This window comes from Rhizophagus irregularis, chromosome 22 (assembly GCF_026210795.1).
Source record: "Rhizophagus irregularis chromosome 22, complete sequence".
NCBI classification, from domain to species: domain Eukaryota; kingdom Fungi; phylum Glomeromycota; class Glomeromycetes; order Glomerales; family Glomeraceae; genus Rhizophagus; species Rhizophagus irregularis.
The window spans coordinates 1,015,555-1,038,696 of NC_089450.1; the positions used below are offsets into that span (position 1 = coordinate 1,015,555).

A 23,142-nucleotide genomic window follows, 5' to 3' on the forward strand; every position below is an offset into this window, starting at 1 on the left:
AATGGCCCAACCTATTACAATTTACCTTCAAACATCCACATATATCTCAGAATCTGAGAGCTAGTATAATAACATTAAACAATAATTAATGCAATTTCTTTAAATAAATATTAAAGAAATATATAAGTAATATAACTTTGCACTCCATCATTCGTATTTACCTTAGAATTATATCTCACCTATTATAACATTGGATTTTCTTAAACCAAATGAATAAATAATATTAGTGAGCTGAACTTTATTTTTTTATTTCATAAGCAGTCAGTTCTTCAGATCTTTAGAGGCAAGTATCAATTAATTTTTTTTTAATTCATCTTCTTAATAAATGGTAGTTAATATGGCTAATTTGTTATCTCACGTTCTTAAAAAAGAAAAAGAAATGACATTAATATAATTTCTTTAATAATTATTAAAAAAATAAAATCTAACTCAAAAATTACCTTCAGTTACAACTTATGAAATATATCATTAATATATTTTGAACAATTAGAATAATTATATTTTTTCTTTCTTATTTAAACTTTTTAAATAGCAGCAAAGATAATTAATTTATTATGTTAAAACAGATAGTACAAAAATAAAATATAGTTCATTATTGATACGGGAATAATAAAAAAATAGTTAGAAAAAAATAAAATAAAATAGTAGTTTGGAAAATCAGAGATAAAATATAATAAACAAAAAAAAAAATTCTGTATGAATATACGAAAATTGTACGAAGTACATTCGTACAGTGTACAACCTCATCAAAATGCAACTGTACTAAATTGTACTGAGTACATCGTACAATGTACGAGTACTGTACTTGTATGAAGATTTGGCTCGTACACCACATTTGGACAACTCTGTTTAAGAGCGTGCCAAAGTTTGTCCAATGAAAGAGCTGAAAGTGAAGATATGGAAGGATGGTGTGTAGCCAAATACAACTAAAGACGTGAGCTTACTTCATTGGAAAATGTGTCCCAAGTATCTTCTTTTAAATTCTTGTACAGAAAAATGGTGCGTTGTTCACTTTTCTGCTTTAATCTAACTTTGGCTAAGGTAGCAAAACAAAAGCTAAAGTCGAAGGCCGTAAAAAGAACATGGTAATCAGTAAATTAATTATCATTCAACTTAGGACAAGATTCAACATGAGAGAAAAGACCGGGAGCAGGAAATCCAGAGGATGACCAAATATAATCAAGTCTGGAAGAACCATTCTGATAATAAAAAGTAGGACTAGGATCTGAAATTGAAGAAGTATGGGATTGATGATCTGTAAAATATCGAAAAGAAAGTGATCGCAAAATTTTCAAATGATGTTGAAGAAGATGTGAATGTGAAAGTTCATCTGCATTAAAGTCACCAAGGATGACTACATGATAATTATTAGAACGGGCTTTATCAAGCCATAAATTAAATTGTGCAAAAATAGCATCCCGTTCTTTATAATGAATAGAATGATAAGGAGGAATATAGACAAAAATGATGGAAATTTTTGTTTGATGGAAAAAAAGATCCAATTTTAAAAGACGACCTTTCCAAAGATCAATCTTTTGAACATGTTTATGTAAAGGATGGTGAAGTAAAAGACCAACACCATCATGTGGTCGTGAATTAGAAGGGGAAGGAGCCCAATAGGACTTAAAATTATGTTGAAAATGTTCATTTTGATAAATAAATTTAGCACTAGAAGAAGTAAGACGAGTATCATTTAAAGATAAAACGCTGAAAGAAGAATGAAGAAAATAATTTAACAAATGCAATTGTAGAACGGGGGAGCACAAACCATTAACATTGATTTGTCTAAAGTTAATAAGAGGGGAAGAAAAAGAAGGAGAAGACGGATTGTTAGGACTATTATTATTAGATATCGTACTATTAGGGGGGTGAAATCCCTGTGATGCACCCGATATAAATTGGTGTTCAATCATTAGAAGGGGAAAGTTTTGAGAAAGAGAAGGAGTCCAATTTTTCCATAATCGAACCAAGTTGGGCAGAAAGATTCTTTTGTACATTAGTGACACTAGAAATTTCCAATTGCAGACAGGAAGCAATAGCATCGGAGTAATGATAGTAGGCGGGAGTTAGGTAATGGGACATATCTGCGTGATAAGACGGAGTTAGGATCTAGAGTTGAGAAGGAGGCATCAGGAGAAGTGTCCATAAGAGAAGGGGAAGTATGGGAAGAAAGATTGAATCCAGAAGTCATGTCTTGGGTTGGGGCATCATCCCATCCATTATCATAAGAATGATTTTGATTTTCATGATCATCACGAGGCAGATACAAATCAGAGTCACCAGGGGTGTTATAATTCATCATTGATTCAAGCTCAGAATGCCTATACTCATGGGCCATGATGGTATCATTCATCCAAGAGACAGTTTCCTCTAAAGTATTGAGGGTGTTAGCAATCTTTTCGATTTGCGCCTTTAACTCATCAATGATGTGTTGAGAAAGCGTACAATTAGGTTGTTACTTGGAGAAGTAGATGTAGAACTATTAGAATGAAGAGTGTACGGAAATTGGGTAGAACTAACAGAATTTGCATTGTTCCTAGAATTGGTATTATTGTTACTGGACTGATTGTTACAGTTAGGAACATTGGAACGGGAAGTATTAATGTTATTATTGTTATTGTTAGATCTGGATGAGGACGAATTATTACGGGATCTAGAGGTGGATCTTGATCTTGAGCGGGAAGTGGATTTATTACGTGATTGGCGTGAATTCTGATGACCACGTCGAGGACCAGCATTAAAGCGTGAATAGAGTTTGTTAAGGCGATCATCTACTTTACATGTGGGACGAGGGTTACATACAGAAGGGGAGCAGCCCAAACGTCCGCAAACATAACATAAAGTGTGAGCTTCATTAGGAAAGTGCCATGTTAAACCTTTACCGCGGAAAGCCACGGATAATTCTTTCGTGGCCTCAAGGGTATCAAAAGAGGAGAAGTTTAAATATACATAAGGTTTGGGCTTGTAAGAATTGATAGAAAGGGGAACATTAAGAGCTTTAGCGTTAACTTGAGTAGCAATTTCTAAAAGGTCAGCTTCTTTGATATTTTTTGGGATACCGGCAAGGATGGCGACATGTTCTCTTCGGCTGTTGTGTTGGGATTTCGAGAAAGATGTCAGACAGACACGTAAAGAATTACCTAGGCAAATAATCGCCCAGATATCGTTGAATTGGGTAATTGCATCTGCGGAAGAAAATTGGATATGACTATTATAATAATGTTTTTTAGGGGTGAGTTTGCACTTGATCACAGTGCCATATCGGGAAAATGCCTGGCGGACTTGCATCTCGTTTAGGAAAAGTGGGATGTCGGTGACAAACAAAGACTTCGCTTCATCACTGAGTTTAGCACAGCGCGGAAAAAAACCTTGGAAAAATTTCAGAAAAATTCCGGTTAAATATAAAAATTCTGGAAATTTATTTTTTCAACCGGTATGGAATTATGGAATTAAAAAAAAATTCCGGTTTTAGATGGTATTACCAAATATATAATAATCTTTTCTTTTTTTTATTCGTGCATATACAATATGGAGTAACCAGAAAAGACGTACTGGCTTTAAATAATCATATTGTAATAAACTACTGAAATAATAAATAATAAAATTAAAGATAAAAACTTTTTTGCGATATAAATTTATTAAATGAAATTTCCGGTATTTACAAAATATTCCGGAAATCTGCTACGCCACGACCGGAACAATTCCGGGATTATAAGATTTTACCGGTTTTATCAGAAATTTACCGGAAAAACCGGTTAAATTATAATGGATTTTCCGCGCTGGTTTAGCATCTGCAGGGAAGTAATGAGTAAAGATTAAATTGAGAAGATCTGCACGTGAGGAGCTGACACAATCGGTAAAATCATGCTGATCATTGAAGACGACAAGAATCTTTTTGTTATTGCCTGATCCATCGCAGCATGCGCGGGCACCATAGGAGGAATATCGGGAGAGTGAACAATCCACTTCGTCACACATAGAGCGATTGGTGATGAATTTAGCTTTGAACGCGTTAGGCGTATTACGTAAATAGGCTGCAGCATGATAACGAGATGGTGCGGATTTTATAGCGGCAGCATTACCATCGGAGAATGGCCGGCGTTCAGGAACATCGAAGGCAACAGATTTACCTTTGTCATTAAGGGAAGGGTTTGTAGAAACAGGAAGGGGTGGGCATATATAGAAGATTCTAAAGACGTATCAGCAGAAGGAGGTTAAGTTATAACAGGAACTTTATTAACGGGAAGTCCAGAAAAAATGGTGAAAATGTGGGTGGGAGCAGGAGCAGAGGGTGAAGTTATATTAACATTCATAGCGTCATCAAAGACAATACACGAACATTTGTTAGGCGCGCCAGCGGTATTGGTAGGAGACAAAGGTCGGTCTCCAGACGGAGCAGAAGTATCAGGACGTGGTGGCGGCAGAATATCTGGGTTAATAACAGAAAGAGCTAGAGGTATAGTCATAGTTTAAAGCTCAGTAAAGAGGAAGGCAACTGGGAAATTATTAGTGTTATGAACGAGCACTTAGAAATTTTCGAACGAAAATTTCAAAAATAAATTTTTTATTAGTATTTTCAAGTTTTCAGCAATGATTCTCCATATTTGGTGATTATGAGCAAACAGTCTTATGACTTTATCTTTTATTATAAATTTTAAACGAAAAGTACAAGAATCAAATCGAACAATATTACAAAATATAGAAAATTAAACAAAAAATAAAAAGAACTAGCTTCACGATTCATACAAGTAAAGAAATCTAAACAAAATAAAATTAAGTAAAGAAAAACTAAACTATTACAGAAACGCATACCTCATCTTTACCCGAAGGCCAGTGTGAATATTTGGTGATTATTTTACAAGTGTTTTGTAAGTTTAGTGGCCACTACTTTCCGCATTCTCTATTGAAGGCTATGGAGGTAGGTCGTTCATTGCATCATCCTCACTAAGCCATGATGTAACCATCCCCGCCAATATTTGGTGATTATAAAGAGATATGACTATATAAAAAATTTCTTATATTTGTATATCATAATTCCGGCCAAAAATTAATATAATTTTAGCCAGAATTATACTTAAAACTTTATTGTATCGTAACTTCGCCAATATTAATCATAGAGAGATGATCTTACCGCAATTCGATTCGTCTTAATGAGACGGTTCTAATGGTATAAAATACGTTGAAATCCAATCACTAGATTAATTTCTGAAATTAAAAAAATATTAATGGTTTTTGTGTAATAACTCTGCCAATATTGATTCTAGAAAGACGATCCTACTACCATTCGATTCGTCTTGATGAGACGAATCTAATGGTATAAGATGCATCGAAATCTAATCACTAGATCAATTTCTAAAATTAAAAAATATTAAATGGTTTTTAAGTAATAACTCCGTCAATATTAATCACAGAGAAATGAGCTTACCACCATTCGATTCGTCTCGATGAGGCGATTCCAACGAGCTATAAATCGTCATTTTACAATCACTAGGTACTGAGAAATCTAGCAAAATGTTAAATGGCGCAGTAAACGTAAATCAAGAAATATTATAATGCCGATGTTTAACATTTTGTTGAATAACTCGTCAGCCAGTGATAGGAAAAGGATAAAACAAAAACTAAAAAGGATAAAACTAACTCTCTCCCGTTGCCCTCACGACATTATTTACATAAAAATAAAAAATTTTTTTTTCAAAGTTTTTTATTACTTTTTCTTTTATTTTTATCTTTTCTATTCTTATTCTGGCCTATGGCCTCTTCTCACGACTTCTCAACCTTGAGTTGGGATGAAGTTCTTTCCAAACTTCGCGAAGTTGAAGACCTTTGCGCTAAGTGCGCCCTTAAACAAGAAACTCTTTTTGCTTGTTACAACTCTCTTCCTGATAACTCTTCCGCCAAGTCACTTGCTTACCTCGCTTTTGGCCCCCTCCGCCTTCTAGACGACTCTCTTTCTGAACAAAAACGCCTTTTACACTTGCGTTTGGACTCTCTTTCGTCTACTGCGGATTCAGAAAAGGATTTCGCTATCCCCCCTGTTGACGATCATCTATCACATGATGATCCAATGAATGATGATCCACCTCCTCTTCCATTAGCTATTTGGGCTTCTAAACACGAGGCTGATCCTAATAGTATCTTAGATTTATGCACCCCTTCTACACGACGCACCAATCATTTACGCCCTTCACGGCGTATTCCTAGATTTCTTTGTAAACGCGTATCCTCTATGATTTCCCCTGCATCTTTTAAACGCGCACAGAAAATTAAGACAAAATTGTCTTTTACGCGTCTGGTTTTATCCCCTTCTACAATACGTTTACTGGTTCCACCTTTATTACGTTCTTCCGAACCTAAAAGTTCCTTTCAAGATGATCTCCCGGACTCCTCTTTCATTACTCCCCAAATTTCAGCTCTAGTAGATACTGTTGAGTATGACAATAATGTTCCTTCTCCGGCCCTTTCTTTAAATAGTACTCCTGCGGAAATTTTTCCTGCAACTTCTGCTTCAGCCCTCCCTCTTGATCACACACGGTGTTCATCTTACATTTTTACAATACGTACCATTCTGGATGGACGGATACGTCCTGTTCGAAATGTTGGCTCTAACCGTTTATATTCTATTCGACGAGGCAACTGTTACTTCCTTTTGGACCCCACTCCTGATTCGGATAGTTGTTATTCGATTCATACCAATTCTCCTCTTCTTTCATCTACTGATCCATTTCAATTTACATCTGATCGTCCTTCTCCTAACTTAAAATTTATCTTATCCAAATTTTTAACCTTTTTCTTTTATCGACAAAACCGTATTCCCTCTCATGCTCGACGAAAATATTTCAATAGGTTACGCCAGCTTTTATTAACACAACGTGTTACCTCTCTTGCCCGTTGGTCATCTTCTCATCGTAATAATAGACGTACTCGTACCTTTATTCAATTTCGATATCATCAATCTTGCTTTTACCTTGGCCTTTATTTTGGTTGCCCGTTTTGCAAGACTCCTGCTGCCTATGTTATGTCTCAATTTCGTCATGCTTGTCATCTTCATGACAAACAACTTGTTCATACACCTCCCCCTCCTACTTCTCCTCCTTTCACTTTACCTTGTAACCGTGTGTCTAAACGACACGCTGATGGTTTTTATAAAGATGTAACTTCCCGACGTCTAGGACTTTCTTACCGCAAATCTTATGCTTTTCATCATCTTCTTGAAGACAATAATGGTTCACTTTCTGCACGAACTCTTGTCTCATATTCTGCTCACACTTCCATCTCCCACCCTACGAAGAAACAACTTGCTCGTCAAGCACGCCATAAAGACCTTTTATTAGACCGGAGTAAATTTTCACGACATGTTGTTCACCCCGATCTTCTCGACTCTTCTATGTGGATGGCCACTAAGGATCCTGCTATAGTCATTCCTCCTACCTCCTATAACTTGACTATGTCTACTACTGATTACTCTATTGTCCAGAATATATGTAATCTTGTATCCTCGCGTCCTGATGTTTCCTTCTGTTTGAAAAAACGTTCACATCAGTCTTCTGTTGCGTTCGTATCTTCTAAATTTACGGGTTCTATCCAAAAAGTGGTTTTGAATCCCTCCTCTGTAGTTGCAAATCATTTTATTACTGACAAACCCACCTCAGGTCCTTTTGTTGGTCCAAATTGTCCTGTTATTGATTATCAAGATTTTAAAACTCTTGGCTTTAGTCGTTTTATTATTGATATGGTTCGAAGGATACTCTCGAATAGTGCTTCCATTTATGTACCTTCTCACAATTTCCTTTGGTTAATAATTTCCAAGCACAACACTTCCTCAGTATCAAAGAAATATCTTCGAGATGCCATCCAATCTGTTATCACCAAATCGGCCTCCTCTTCGACATTTTCACAATTTTGGAATAGTGATACACGGTTTTCTTTCAAACTAGGTCGTGTTAAACCTTGTGATATCTTATCGTTATTGGACATTTGTGCACCTTGGTTTGATTCACATCCTTACCCTGCTCCTTCTGATTTTCGATCACAGTGGGTTTTACCCGCTGATTTTGTTCATCCTACCTTTTTAATGCGCTAATAACGCTGGTTCCCTTTTATTTAATTACTTTCTTTTATTTTTTTTTAATCGTTCTCCTTTTTCACTTCTTTTATGCTTATTTTAAGCTTTCCTATTTCCCTTCTCTCTATGAATACAAATTTTATCATTCTGTATCGGAAATTTATATACAGCGCTTTAGCGATTGATGAATTTACTTTATTGAACTACAAATTTTTACAACATTTTATGTCAGCCAGAATTTACACATAAAACTTCGGTTAAAGATTAATTCGACTAGCTTGCTAGTGGGGTATCTCAGCTGCTTCCAAATTACGTAGCCCATCTATTAATTCTTCTCCTAATACTACTTCTCCACGACAACACAACTCTTCTTTGGCGTCAGTTTCTCAGGATTCCTGGATTTCTTGGATATCCTCTTCTATAATTCGGGGTGGATCTTGGATCTCGCACTTGGATTTTCTGCGCCGCTTAACAGTTCAACCTCTTAGGATTTCTTTCTGGTAACGGACTGGATTTTTGGATGTTGGATAGTTGACTCACACTGGCCTTCGGGTAAAGTTGGGGTATGCGATTCTGTAATAGTTCAGTTTTTCTTTGCTTTAATTTTATTTTAGTTTAGATTTCTTTACTTGTATGAGTCGTGAAGCTACTCTTTTTATTTTTTTATTAGTTTACTTTCTTATTTTGTAATATTGTTCGATTATATTTTCGAAGTCCAAAAGTATAAATAAAAGATAAAGTCAAAAGACTGTTTGCACAGGAAAAGGATAAAACAAAAACTAAACTAACTCTCTCCCGTTCTGCTCACTTGACAATATTTATGGAAAAAATAAAAAATTTTTTCGAAGTTTTTTATTACTTTTTCTTAATATTTTCTTTATTTTAGATAACTACGACACTCTACAAATGGCTAAAGATAACAAAAAGAAAGATAACAAGTCTAACAAAGATACTACTTCTAAACGTCCTGCCTCTAGCTCTCCAGAAGGCAATGTTTCTGGTCAAGGTCCCTCTATATCTGGCCCTTCAAATACTCCACCTTCGACCACCTCTACTAATAAACGTACCAGAGTCAGTGCTGATGACTCTGTCATGGATGTTGATAAACCTCTCACGCCTTCTGGCCCTGTTGAGACAACTTCCGCTGAGACACCTTTTCAACCTATTACCTCCTCTCTTGACGCTTCTCTACATGCACCTGCTCATAACAACGATAAAGGCAAAAGCCCAGAAATTACTCCCGCAGTTTCCTTTCCCGAACGTGCTGGTTCCCCGGACGCGTCCTAAGCTGCAGTACAATCTCAACCTACACTTTTCTACGCTTCGGCCGCTCCTAATGACGTCGAAGGCTTTTGGAAATACTTCGCTTCGAACCGCGACGCGTGTGACGCGGTTGATCGACAACTTTCCTTGTTCTCCTCTTATGGTAGTCGTGCCACGTGTAGTGAATCCAACGATTTGAAGAGGATCATCGTACACTTCTGAAAAAAGGATGATCTTGACAAAGCCATAGCTTCCCCTATGGATTCTTTGTTTGGCCTGCATTTCCATGCATATGACCCCCAGGCTATTAAGGCAGATGAACACGCACGTACCCTGGTGGTTACCGATATCCCCCTTTTTATAACTGACGTTCTTTTGCGTGGTACCTTTTCCCGTTACGGCAATATTACTCGCTGCCATACCCGTTTATCTAAACTTTACCGTACTGCATACATTACCTTTAAATCTACTGGTGCTTTACAAAATCTCGACTCTACCTGGGGCGTCCTTTGTGGAGGACATTGTTTGAGAATCTGCCCCGCTACTTTCTCACCTGACTAACGCGCTGAAAGACGAGCTTATGTTGCTTTACTTGCCGGTCTTGCGCGTGGTACTATAGCGGTTGATCTTGCTGAAATTGCCGATGAAATTTCCGCTAAATCTATCAATGTTCCCTTCTCTATGAATTCTTACAATCCCAAACCTTACGCTTATTGCCATTTTGCCTCTGAAACGGCTATGGAAAATGCTAAATCTATTTCATGTGCCCTCAAGAAAGTTGGCCTTACCTGGCATTCTCCGGATGAAGTCACTTCTCTTTGTCATCGATGTGGTCGCCCTAATTGTAACCCTGATCGATGTGATTCTTCATCTAGACTTAATCGCCCATCTCGCCCTTGGCAATCTAATAATAATTACGTGCTTTATATAACAAGCATTTACCTCCTTCTCACCCTGCTAAATGACACAACCGTTTTGCCCGCCCTGATAACAATAATGATGGACAAAACCGTACCAGTGCTTCTCGCCATCGCTCTAAATCCAGACCTAATAACCGACAACAATCTCGTTCTCGCTCTCAACGTTGACCATAGAATCGCGATAATCTCAATAATGACAATAATAATCAACGTCGTCGTATTCCTGACGCAAATAAACTTGATCACTATGCTGATGGCATGGATGTTACATACCCTGCCCCTCCTACCGTGCTTACCGATTGGAAATCTATTGGTGCTGCTCTTGAAAAAGTAGTTGCAGAATTAGCCCTTCTTACCACACAATTTGCTACCATGAACAGCCGCATCACTAATTTGGAATCTGCTATGGCTGCTCGTGCTCCTGTTCCAGGACCTTTTGTTACAAAACCTCCTTCCTACATCCCTTCCTCTATGCAAGGATTAGATGATACAGTGAATCAAACTAATAATAATATCCTCGTCGATGTTAATTTTCCCCCTTTGCAATCAACAAGTGGATTTTCCCCGATTCCTCATTTTGCTCCTATTCCACCTACCAACGTCGCTCCTTCCTCTCCTATTGATATGGAACAGCGTCTCTCCTCTCTCTCTGATACCGTTGCCTCTTTGGCTGGCTCGATTAAAGAAGGAATTCAACAAAATAATCTCATCTTAGCTCGCCAAAACGGCCAAGCTAATCATTAATTGTCCTCTTTCTTTCCCTTTCTTTATTACCGTTTTATCAGTGTGTAATAATGATGGACAACAAAAAACACAATTTTTCTCCTCACCCTTCTCCCCTTATTAAATTTGGTCAAATAAATGTTAATGGTTTATGTTCTCCAGTTCGACAACAACATTTGCTTAATTTTTTTTTTCACTCTTCTTTTGGTGCTTTATCTATTAATGATACGCGTCTTTCCCCTTCAAATGCTAAATTTATTTTTAAAAATGAACATTCCCAACATCACTTTAAGTCCTATTGGGCTTGCTCATCTTCTTCTCGCCCTCATGATGGTGTTGGTATTTTGCTACGTAATCCTCTTCATAAGCATGTTCAAACAATTGATCCTTGGAATGGTCGCCTTCTTAAATTAGATTTGTTTTTTCATCAAACTAAAATTTCGATTATTTCTATATATTATCCCCCTTCTGGTTCTATTCATCAATCCATTTGTAATGATCTTATTGCTAAACTCCTTTCTTGGCTTGATTATGCCAGAAATAATAATTATTTTGTAATAATTCTGGGTGACTTTAATATTGATGAAGTCGCTCATTCCCATTATTCATCCAATCATTTTAAGCTTCTTCGCTTGCTTTCTTCTTGGTTTTTTACTGATCATCAAGCTCACTCTTCTACACATGGTCCTGATCCCACCTTTTTTCATGATAATGGATCTTCTAGACTGGATTATATCTGGTCTTCACCTGGTTTTCCTGCCCCTGGTCTTTTTTCACAAGTGGTTACTTGTTCGAATCTCCTTGATCGTCCTTTTACAGATCACAAAGTTCTTACAACTGTTTTTGACTTCAGCTCATGTCTGGCTATTTTAGCCAAATCTCGTCTTAAACAAAAAAAGGAAATGCGTACTATTTTTTCTTACGCTTCCACTTCAGTTGAACAATGGAATAATTTCACCACTGAAGTAGATGATTCTCTTGGAGTTTATTTAGATAGACAATATCAATCTAATTTTGATTTCTCCTCTCTTTCTCTTGATCGTATGTGGCATGCATTGAAAGCTGCCATAATCAGTGCTGCAATTGCAACATTACCCTTTCAAAAAGTTTCCAATACACACCGACATTCGTACTCTCCTGAATTAACTAAACTTATTGCTATTAACAAGTTTTTAGATCGATTTTTATATCGCCTTACTACTCGTCGTTCTAATCGGCCTACTCAGATTGCGCAAATGACTGCTGCTTTGCCTTCCCATCTTGAAAATTTAGCATCCTTACTTCCTGATTACTCAGTTTCTACCTATTCTACAACCCCTGCATCTGTATTTAAATCATTTTTACGATCACAGAAGAATTTAGTTTCTGCCTTTCTATCTACTAAATTCGCCCAACATCTCGCGGACTCTGTAGAATACTATACCGCATTACGTGACGAACACTTTTCGAACTTGCTCGGTACCTTTATAGACTCTGCTCTATCAGTTGAAAAACGTTCGATTATTCTTGATCGCGTCCTGGTTGTCCTGGACTCAACTCCTACTTTATTAACGGATCCTTCGGACATTAAACAAGCTGCTATTTCTCATTTTCAGTCAATTGTTTCTCCTCCGTTGGTCTGCTACTCTTCCATCACTTTATTTCCCGCCCGATGGCAACAAGCTTACACTCCTCTTGCTAATGTGTCTGCTTCATTATATGATCCTGTTTTGGTACCTATTTCCCTACAAGAATGGTCTGCTGTGATTTCTTCCATGCCTAATAACAAAGCTTTCGGCCCTTCAAAAATTTCTTATGAGATGATTAAACATCTGTCCGGTGAAGCCTTGGATTTCTTTTACTTGCTAATACCTGCCTTTCCCGCGGTGATATTCCTGCTGACTGGCGTGAAGCTGTGGTTTATCATATTCCTAAACCTCACAACTTTGATGCCCAACTCAAGAACACTCGACCTATTACTCTTCTGGAAACGGTTCGCAAATGTGTAGTTAAGGTCGTCACTAATCGTCTTTCCAACATCCTTGCTGAAAATAAAGTTCTTCAAGGAGGTAACTTTGCGGGCCTACCTGGTGGTTCTACTGATGTCCCTATCAAAATGCTTGATGCGATTATTCATCAACAAAAACATGACTCTACTGATGATCAGAAACTATGGATCGTTTCTCAAGATATCTCTAAAGCTTTTGATTCTATGGATTTAAATATGCTTAAATTAGCTTTAGATAGATTACATATCCCTGCACTTTTAGTGCGATTTATTTTGAATCTTTTTACATGACGAAATAATAAGATAATTACTTGTCATGGCGATACAGCTGCTTATAGAGTACGTGTGGGTATCGATCAAGGAGAAATCATTTCTCCTCTTCTTTGGGTTATTTATTTGGATCCCTTACTTACTGTTTTGAATCAAGAAGCACAAGATCCTTTTATTTTAAAATCTTCAACTCTTTTAAATTATTCTCCACTTGAATTTGAACAACATTCCTTACCAATTTCACATTTAACGTTTATAGATGACTCTACACTTATTGCTTCTTCAAAATCTGGAATAGAAGATCGTCTTTCCATCACTGCTGAATTTTATACTTTAAATAATGTTCAAGCCAATTCAGCAAAATATGTTCTTCTTTCATCCTCTTCGCCTTCTTCGAAGATTACTTTTGAACTTTCACCTTCTTTCTTAGTTTCCAATACCTTTCTTTCCCTTTCTTCTTTACCCCTCAATACTTCCTTTCGCTTTTTAGGCGTTTGGTTTTCTTTGTCTGCCTCTTCTGATTTTGTTCTCAAACAAGCGCGCTCCATGGTTAAAGATATGGCTGCTCTCCTGGGACCGAAGAAATTATTAGCACAACATGTGGCCTATCTCTATAATGCTGTCCTTCTTCCGCGATTGGAATTCCGTCTTCAAACTACCCTTTTCTCTGAAAGTACTATTCAATCGATAGTCAAGCCTATATTTTCAGTACTTCGAAGAAAAGCTGGACTCGCAGCAACTACTCCGTTGGCTTTGTTATTTCTTAAACTTCCCTTTTCGATTCGAAATGCTTTTTATCGATTCCTTTCTTACCATATCGCATCTTGGCAAAAAATTTTCACTCATCCTGATTTCAAAGATTTTGCCCTTTATGCTATCTCCTATCTTCAAGGATATTTGGGTGCTGAAAGTTGCCCGACTACTATTAACTTAGAACCATGGTCACATATCGTTTCTTTGCGAACGCACACTTTGTTTAATTCGCTATTGTTTTCTTCGCGTTTAAACATCACGTAGTCTCTTTCCTTCCGGCCTCCGAAGTGTGATCTACAACCTGCTCTGCCTCTCCGATCTATTCTACCACATTCCATTTTTCAATTGAGTTGGAAATTTTGGAAAAATTTGAATATATTTGTGCTTGCCCAATTGGTTTCTCCTTGTGGACGTTATCTTATGAATTGGCCTGACCTTCGTTACCTTGGCATCGTTGGTCGTAAAGGACGGATTCCTAATTGGTTTACATTTATAAAAAATAATTTTCTTTCTTCTTCCTTTTCTTCTTTACTTTTATCTTCATATTTTATTAATTCTTCTTTTACTTTAGCTTCAATTTGTTTATTAGATCATACTGTTAAAGATTATCAATTTTATCCTCAATGGGCTATTAATCTTGATTCCGCTACTCAAACTTTATCTGTTGGTCGTGTGTGTATCACTTATAAGAAACAAAACTCGGCTATTATGTCTCATTGGCTTCCTGTCTCTACCTCGGCTGATGAACGCTCTTATAATCCTTGTCCTGGTTGTGCTTTTAACGTTCCTGCCTTATCCAAGAAATCTGCTATCAAACAACGCTGTAATAGCAAAAAGTGTTTTTTCAATGTTACCCTATCAGAAACTGTGGGCTACCCTACCAGAAATGCCAAAGTATTTGCGGCTTACCTTCCCATAACCTTATCTACTTCATGGAATTATGCTTCTTCTTTGGCTATTGTTCACTTGACGAACTCGTCCTTACCCGCTTTTTCCACCCTTTCTCCGCCTCTCAAGAACAGGATTGAAAATGATGTTTTGCCATCTTCTGTGCAATCTTTGTATACTGATGGTTCTTTCCATCCTGCCAAAGAATCTTTACCTTCTTCTATGACTTCTGCTTGGATCGCTCTCGATGACGATGGATTTATTCTCAAATCTTCCTCCATGCATCTTCCCTCTTGTTTTCCTTCAGCTTTACGTTCTGAGATCTCGGCTGTTATATTAGGACTAAGTGCCCTCTCTCATGATTCTTCAATCACAATTTATACTGATTGTAGTCAATTAATTTCACTATGAACACGTTTTGTTAATGCTCCTTTTTCACCAAAATTGCTTCGAGAACCTAATTATCTTCTTTGGCTTTCTATTCGACAACTTATCATGGATCGTAATCTTAAAGTCGATTTGATTAAAGTCCCTGCTCATGGCGATGATATGTACAATATACAAGCGGATTCTCTGGCAAAAGATGCTCATTCGTCTTTACAACCACCCACTGTTCCACCTTCAGCATTTTGTAATACTCCATGCTTGTTAACTTTTAATTCTTTGCCTATTGACGTGAATATTCGTCATTTTCTCCGCTCCATAGCTGATGCTCGTGCTCTTTTATCTTTTTATTCACTGGCACGTTTTACTGCTCTTGGTCCTCCTTCACACTTTGATTGGGCTGGTATCTATTTTTGCCTTTCACAAATCAAAGGTTTTGCTTCACATAAGAATGGTCGTCCTGAATTTTGGACTTTCCGTATCAAACTTCTCCTGGATATGTTGCCTACCTTAACTACTCTTCAACAACGCAAACCTTATTTATATTCTCCTGATTGGCTTTGCCCGCAATGCAACTCTACCCCTGAGGATTTAAACCATCTCTGGACTTGCCCTTATATTCTTCCTGATCTGAATCCATGTTTAACACATCGTTCTGAAGTCATTAAATTTAGAGATTTTTGTTTATCTTCCTTTTTATCTTTGAAGTCTTTGGATATTTCTTTCCAAACTGAATTTTCTGCTTTAGATTGCTGGAACTATGAAACTCCTTCTCCGTTCTGTCTCTGGCTTACTCGAGGATTGTTGCCTGCGCATTTAACTACATATTTGAATCAACACTTTCCTCTCTCTGTTATATACAAGACTATTTCTCCTCTTCTTAATGACTTCCAAGTCGAATTGTATGGTGAAATTTGGCTATGTCAGAATGTTCTTTTCCATGCTTGGGAAGAGTCGCAGGGTATCTCGGCTGCTTCCAAATTACGTGGCCCATCTACAAAATCTTTTTCTCTTGTCACTTCTTCACAAATCAACAACTCTTCTTTGGCGACAGTTTCTCAGGATTCCTGGATTTCTTGGATATCCTCTTCTATAATTCGGGGTGGATCATGGATCTCGCACTTGGATTTTCTGCGCCGCTTAACAGTTCAACCTCTTAGGATCTCTTTCTGGTAACGGGCTGGATTTTTGGATGTTGGATAGTTGACTCACACTGGCCTTCGGGTAAAGTTGGGGTATGCGATTCTGTAATAGTTTAGTTTTTCTTTGCTTTAATTTATTTTAGTTTAGATTCTTTACTTGTATGAGTCGTGAAGCTACTCTTTTTATTTTTTATTAGTTTATTTTCTTATTTTTGTAATACTGTTCGATCATATTTTTGATGTTAAAATATAAATAAAAGATAAAGTCAATAGACTGTTTGCACAGGAAAAGGATAAAACTTATAATGGTTGCCCAGTGAAGATGATAGGATACAGACCCGAGATTAGTCTCATAAGAGGCAATGGGTGGTCTGGCCGTAAACACTAGCAAAGAAAAAGGATAAAACTACCACCATTCGATTCGTCTTAGTGAGACGATTCTAACAAGCTATAATATATCTTTGTATGATTATTAGATGCCAAGTTATTTAATATATTCTTTATATAACTGTAATTATAAACATTTCTTTTTAATATAAGATTTTTGAGGATAGGTATGATAGTGACTATAGATAGATTGTGACTATATAGGATAGATTTTAATAATAAAGTGTTTTGAACATTCAACTGGTATGACTATATAGTAGAATGTGAATATAACAGGAGTGACTATAGAGGGAGTTGACTGTATATCCAATCAGAAAACTTATGATCGTCGTGTCGCACTGATAAACATATCTACATATTACGATAGATTTTTTCACTTTTTTCTCACACTCTCCCAAAATATTTTTTGATTTACTATTTATGATTATTAATAAAATTTAATAAAATTTAGATAATAAAAATTCATTAAAATTTGTTAAAATTAGACAAAATCCATTAAATTTCGTTAAATTTGTTAAAAATTCATTAAAATTCATTAAAATTCAATAAAATTTCCTTAAAATTCATTAAATTTTAGAAATTAGATTCTATACATTGTGTAAAATATATGTATAATTATTATTATTAATAAATTCAATTCTATACATGATACATCGTGTAAATAATTATTATTAAAATGTTAAGAAATATTAAAAATTGTATAAATATTATTTTAAAATTGCATAAAACATTAATACAAACGATACCTCACTTCAATTTGATTGATTTTTTAATATGTTCTTGCTCGGCAGATTATGCTCCTTTTTGCCGGCTTGCTTTGTTTTTCAACTAGGAATAGCTTGAGGGTCCAAATTTTTACATGAATCATAGGACCACTTTTAATCTTAATTGTTGGATCTAAATCACAGTTCATGTCATATAGAAAGGAGACAAGCCTAAGTACGGATTTCATCTTTGCCACTTTATAATGTTCTGCAAGTCTATTTAATGCAGTACATAATTGTACGTCACCGTTTTAGTAGTCTTCTTTGATTTCTTCTAAGAAATCAATAAATGTGGAAGTATTATCGACTTTTTCAATTGAATCTCTAGTGTAAAAGTGCTTAAAATTTAGGATTTTCACAATACAATGGCAAATTATCAAGAAAAAAATTTACAAACCTAAATTCAACAGACGCGTTAGATGCATTGCTACCTGATTTTTTTATTGTTATTTGTAGACTTTCTTGATCTTGTGGAGTAAATTCTGCGTGTAATGATGCGTAAAAAGAATTATCTTTTGCGGTATAATCTAGTAAAGAAATACATAACAAGATAAGAATAGAAAATACTGCGAAAAATATATATAATTTTTTAAAGGAGAAAAATTATACGTTACCCAGTGCAATATAAGCATAAAGTATACGATCATTGGAAGTTAAAGACGGCAGAAAATTGAATGTTGATATATGAAATTTAACTAAAACTGCGCCCTGATGTTTGCAAGGAGTACCAGACGCGCTAATTGGACATGTACAAGTACCGATTTCACTATTCACAGTGTAGAAAAGATTAGCATTATTTACACTTTTTACATAGAATTCATGTTCCACATTACTTTTTTGAATAGTATCTATATTCACGGTGTCCCAGCCAGGACATAAAAAATGTTTTGCTATTCGCAAATGTCCCGTGTGTCTATGTACCAAACTAAGCAATTGAAGTGCATAGAATCTCTCCATAGTCGTTATAACAAACTGGAAAACCTGCACACAGTTGTACGCTTGTGATCTTGCAAACACTATATCTTTAAGTATGCCGAAGCTTCTCTCAATATAGTTGTTTGTGTTGTTTTTGCGCATATGTAGTTCAGAACGGAAAGAGAAAGTCCAAAAATAACGATGTTCCCATAAGAGCTCGAAATGTTTGCGTAGTTGAGAATAATGATGATAAAATTGTTGTTTGAATTCATCGTAATGAGTATACATGTCTAAGCCAGTTTGTGCATAAAGTATTTTTTCATCTTTGCCATAATGGTCACCTGGTCTTCTTTATTAATGTGATGTTTCAAATTATAGAGCCATCTCCAAAATGCCTGTAAAACGTGGAATGAGCACAAAAGACGGATCTCTTATATATTTCAGTTGAATAAATTGATAATTTAGTTAAATTAAATATATACAAATTAATTTAAAAAAAATTTCAATTTGAATTCTTTATTTTCTGGCCAATATAATTCTAGTACATTACGTTCAGCACTTGAATCGTCAGTTAGAATAACCTTTAGACCAAGTAGCGGTCCACGTCCAAAGAAGGCATGTTGTGGACACAGGTCGAAGGGGCGCCATTGTCTAAAATTCAAAAAATGCAAATTCCCCATTTTCCTGGAAAATGGTGGGAAATTGTGGAAAATGCTGCATTACGCTGAGCAATTTTTTGGAATAGCATTATTACAACATTATCCGATTTAGCAAATCTTATGAAATTTTGGGAAAATGCTACATTATATCTCAAATGTAACATTTTTGTAACATTTCGTAACATTGTTATAACATTGTCATTAAAATCAAATTTTGCTTTTTTTTTGTTAAATGTTCCAATTTTCTTGCAAATGGTGCATTTTTATGAAAATTTCACATTTTACCTCAAATGTAATAACATTTAATAAAATTGTTATAACATTGTCAATTAAAATCAAATTTTGCTTTTTTTTTGTCAAATGTTCCAATTTTCTTGCAAATGGTGCATTTTTATGAAAATGCCACATTTTATCTTCAATGTGATATCATTGTAACAACATTTCATAAAATTGTTATAACATTGTCAATTAAATTCAAATTTTGACAAATATTCCGATTTTCTTGCAAATGGTGTATTTTTTTATGAAAATTCTATATTTTCTGTCAAATGTTGCATATTTTCAGCAAATTTTACGTTTTTTTGGTCAAAATGTTTCATTTTCGTCAGAATGTTAAGATTTTACATTTTTTTTTTTGGAAAATGCTCAATAATATAGCATTACACTGGAAAATGTAGCATTTCACCAAATTACACTAAAAAGTATCACAATTATCACATTTTTTGGAAAATTCCACATTACATTAAATTATACTAAAAAATGTAGCACTATACTAGATTATGTGGCATTGCACTAAAAAATACCACAATTACACTAGACAATGTAGCATTACACTAAAAAGTACCACAATTATCATTTTTTTTTTAAAAAATTTCGCGTTATACTGGAAAATGTAACATTATGCTAGAAAATGTGGAATTGCACTAAAAAACACAAAAAAAAATACTACAATTACATTGGATAACGTAGCATTACACTTAATTACATTAAAAATTGATGATAATTTTTATTTATTTAATTACGTACATTATTAAATTTATAATATTTATATTTTAAACGCATTATTTAACATTAAACACATTGTTAATATAACACGATGTGTTGTGATGTAATTTAATACTAAACCTTACTACTGAAGACTCCCTCTTTTTGTCACTATAAACAGGCGGAGGGAGCAGCAATGGCTCTCTCCCTATAGGTACTTTATGACCTCTACCTGTTTACAGAGGAGAGGCTTTTCGTAAAGTATTAGTTAATAGATATATATATATGTATATATAAGCATATATATACATCTATTTAAAATTATTAAAATAAAAAAAAAAATTCCGGGGCGGGGGAAAGCCCCTATTTATATAAAATTATATATCACATGCGTCACGTGATATTACTTAATAATTACCGCAGCTTCAGCTGCGGTATAACGAAAAAAAAAATTAAGCTTTTTTTAGCAAAAGCTTAATTTTTTTTTCTCACGTCCTCTTTCTTTCTTCCCTTTCCCCTTTCCCTTTCGTTCCCTTTCCCTTTCCCTTTCGTTTTCCCCCTCCCTTTCGTTCCATTTCCCCTTTCCCTTTCTCCTCCTCCCTTTTCGTTTCATTTCCCCCTTTTCTCCCCTTCATTTTCCCTTTCCCTTTCGTTCTCTTCCTCCCTTTTCGTTTCATTTCCCTTCCCTTCGCCCTTTTTCTCTCTCTTTCTCTCCCCTTCCTCTTTCCCTTCCCAGAAAATTCCAACGAAATGGTAAGTTTTGAAGCGTTCGCTTCGAAACTTTTAATATATTTTTTTTAATTTCTTTTAGGAAACGTTTCTAACGCTTCCTATACTCTCTTTTTTTTTAGATCTCGATATTCGATTTCAGAAATTTAGGAAATTAAGGGTAAGTTTCGAAGCGAGTTCGCTTGTTTTTTTTTTAATTTCTTTAGGAAACGTATCTAACGTTTCTTATTTTTTTTTGTGTAGGTCCTTCGGCATGCTTCTTTGGGATTCGAAATGGTAAGTTTCAAAGCATATGCTTCGAAACTTTTTGAAAATTTTTAATTTCTTTAGGAAACTTTTCTAACGTTTCCTTTCTTTCTTTTTTTGTGTAGGTCTTTCGGTATTCGACTTTGGGAAGCAAGGAACCGAAAGGGTAAGTTTCGAAGCGTTTCGCTTCGAAACTTTTTAAAAAAAATTATTTTTTTTTTAATTTTTGTAAGGAAACGTTTCTAACGTTTCCTATTTTTTTTTTGTAGAGATTTTTCGATATTTGACTTTAGAAGGCGAATCGGTAAGTTTCAAAGCGTGTTGTTGTACGCTTCGAAACTTTTAAGAAAAAAATTTTTTCTTTTTTTTGTAAGGAAACGTTTCTAAGTTTCCTTTTTCTTTTTGTAGGAACGCCGGACGTTTGAATGATGAGTTCGAAATGAACCGGTAAGTTTCGCAACATTGTGTTGCGAAACTTTATTTTTATTTATTTCTTTTTAAGAAACGTTAACTAACGTTTCTTTATTTTACTTTTTGTAGGTTCCGGACGTTAGGATGATGCTAAGTTTCGCAATGTTACATTGCGAAACTTAATTTTTATTTTTTTTATTATAAGAAACGTTTATATTAACGTTTCTTTTTTACTTTTTGTAAGTTCTGGACATTAGAATGATGGAAACAAACCGGTAAGTTTCGCAATGTTACATTGCGATACTTAATTTTTTATTTTTTTTTATTAAAAGAAACGTTAACTAACGTTTCTTTCCTTCTTTTTGTAGGTTCCGGACGTTTGGATGAAATGACCCAGTGAGTTTTGCAATGAATCGTTGCGAAACTTAATTTATTGTTTTTTTTTAAAGAAATGATATTAAATGTTTCTTTCCTTTACTTTTTGTAGGAACGCCGGAACGAATTCACGAACCGGACTTTGGGTGGAAGGTAATAAAGGGAATTTTGTTTTTGTTTATATTTTTTTCTTTATTTCTTAACAAAACGTTAACTAACGTTTCAATTTTTTTTATAGATCACCTTAACATCCACTTCTGCCAAATTGGAACTAAAATGGTTAAGAAGTTCAAAAAGAAAGTGCTTGGCAAAGGTGAATGAATTGAAGAACCCATTCAAGTAATTGGAAGAGACAAAGGAAACTCCGGGCATTTGGTGGGGTGTTCTTTTATTATATAACGAAACATTATTTAAATTTCGTTTATTTTTTGTTTTTTTATAGGTTAAAGGAATGAAAGGAAAAGGTGAGAATGAAAGAAAAGAGAAAGATGAGAACGAAAGGGAAAGGTGAAAAACGAAAGGGGAATGTGAAAAATGAAAGGGGAAGGTGAAAAATGTAAAGGAAAAGAGAAAACGAAAGAGAAGACGAAAGGGAAGGGTAAGAACGAAAGGGAAAGGGAAAATGAAAGGAAATATTTCGAAGGTATACTTCGAAATTTTTTTATTTTATTTTTCAACGAAGTGTTTATTAACGCTTCATTTTTTTTTTTTAGGTTCAGCGGCTATTGGACAGACCGGAATTCAATATTTTGAAGGTATACTTCGAAATATTTTTTATTTTTATTTTTTTCAACGAAACGGTTATTAATGTTTCGTTTTTTTTTCTTTTTTAGGTTCAGCAGCTCATTGGACGTATGGAATTCAACATTTCGAAGGTATGTAACTTCAAAATGTTTCTTTAATTTAATTTTTTTCACGAAACATAAATTAATGTTTCATTTTTTTTCTTTTTTAGGTTCAGCGGCTTATTGGACATGCATATGGAATTCAACATTTCGAAGGTATATAACTTCGAAATGTTTCTTTAATTTATTTTTTTTACGAAACGTATATTAATGTTTTGTTTGTTTTTTTTTTAGGTTTTCTATTTTGGCACTGGTGCAGATTATCCATAGATTATCGGATATCTGATAAATATAGATTATCGTTAAATAATAATAATTGTGCATTTATTAATAAATAAAATTATAATAGATTATAAATCAGTGTTTTAAATTGTCATGGCGTTTACACTAAATTGTTTAAAATTATTACTAAATTTCGCTCAATTGCCCGAAAAT

At 34.9% G+C, this 23,142-nt stretch overlaps 3 protein-coding genes across 3 annotated transcripts; 2 read left to right on the forward strand and 1 right to left on the reverse strand.

Moving 5' to 3' along the window:
- Nucleotides 1–5,749: 5,749 nt before the first annotated feature.
- Nucleotides 5,750–7,485, forward strand: OCT59_014487 (uncharacterized protein; the record flags this gene model as incomplete). The annotated part of the gene is made up of 2 exons (XM_066150053.1): nucleotides 5,750–6,740; nucleotides 7,475–7,485. The coding sequence occupies 2 exons, from the start codon at nucleotides 5,750–5,752 to the stop codon at nucleotides 7,483–7,485; spliced, it is 1,002 nt and encodes a 333-aa protein (XP_066002263.1).
- Nucleotides 7,486–17,794: 10,309 nt separating this feature from the next.
- On the reverse strand, nucleotides 17,795–18,746 carry OCT59_014488 (uncharacterized protein; the record flags this gene model as incomplete). Its single annotated transcript, XM_025327564.2, has 3 exons — nucleotides 17,795–17,867; nucleotides 17,941–18,070; nucleotides 18,158–18,746. The coding sequence occupies 3 exons, from the start codon at nucleotides 18,744–18,746 to the stop codon at nucleotides 17,795–17,797; spliced, it is 792 nt and encodes a 263-aa protein (XP_025170626.2).
- Nucleotides 18,747–22,396: 3,650 nt separating this feature from the next.
- OCT59_014489 (uncharacterized protein) lies at nucleotides 22,397–22,993 on the forward strand (the record flags this gene model as incomplete). Its single annotated transcript, XM_066150054.1, has 5 exons — nucleotides 22,397–22,505; nucleotides 22,576–22,617; nucleotides 22,696–22,737; nucleotides 22,818–22,863; nucleotides 22,942–22,993. 5 exons carry the CDS (start codon nucleotides 22,397–22,399, stop codon nucleotides 22,991–22,993), a joined length of 291 nt encoding a protein of 96 aa, XP_066002264.1.
- Between the last annotated feature and the right edge of the window lie 149 nt (nucleotides 22,994–23,142).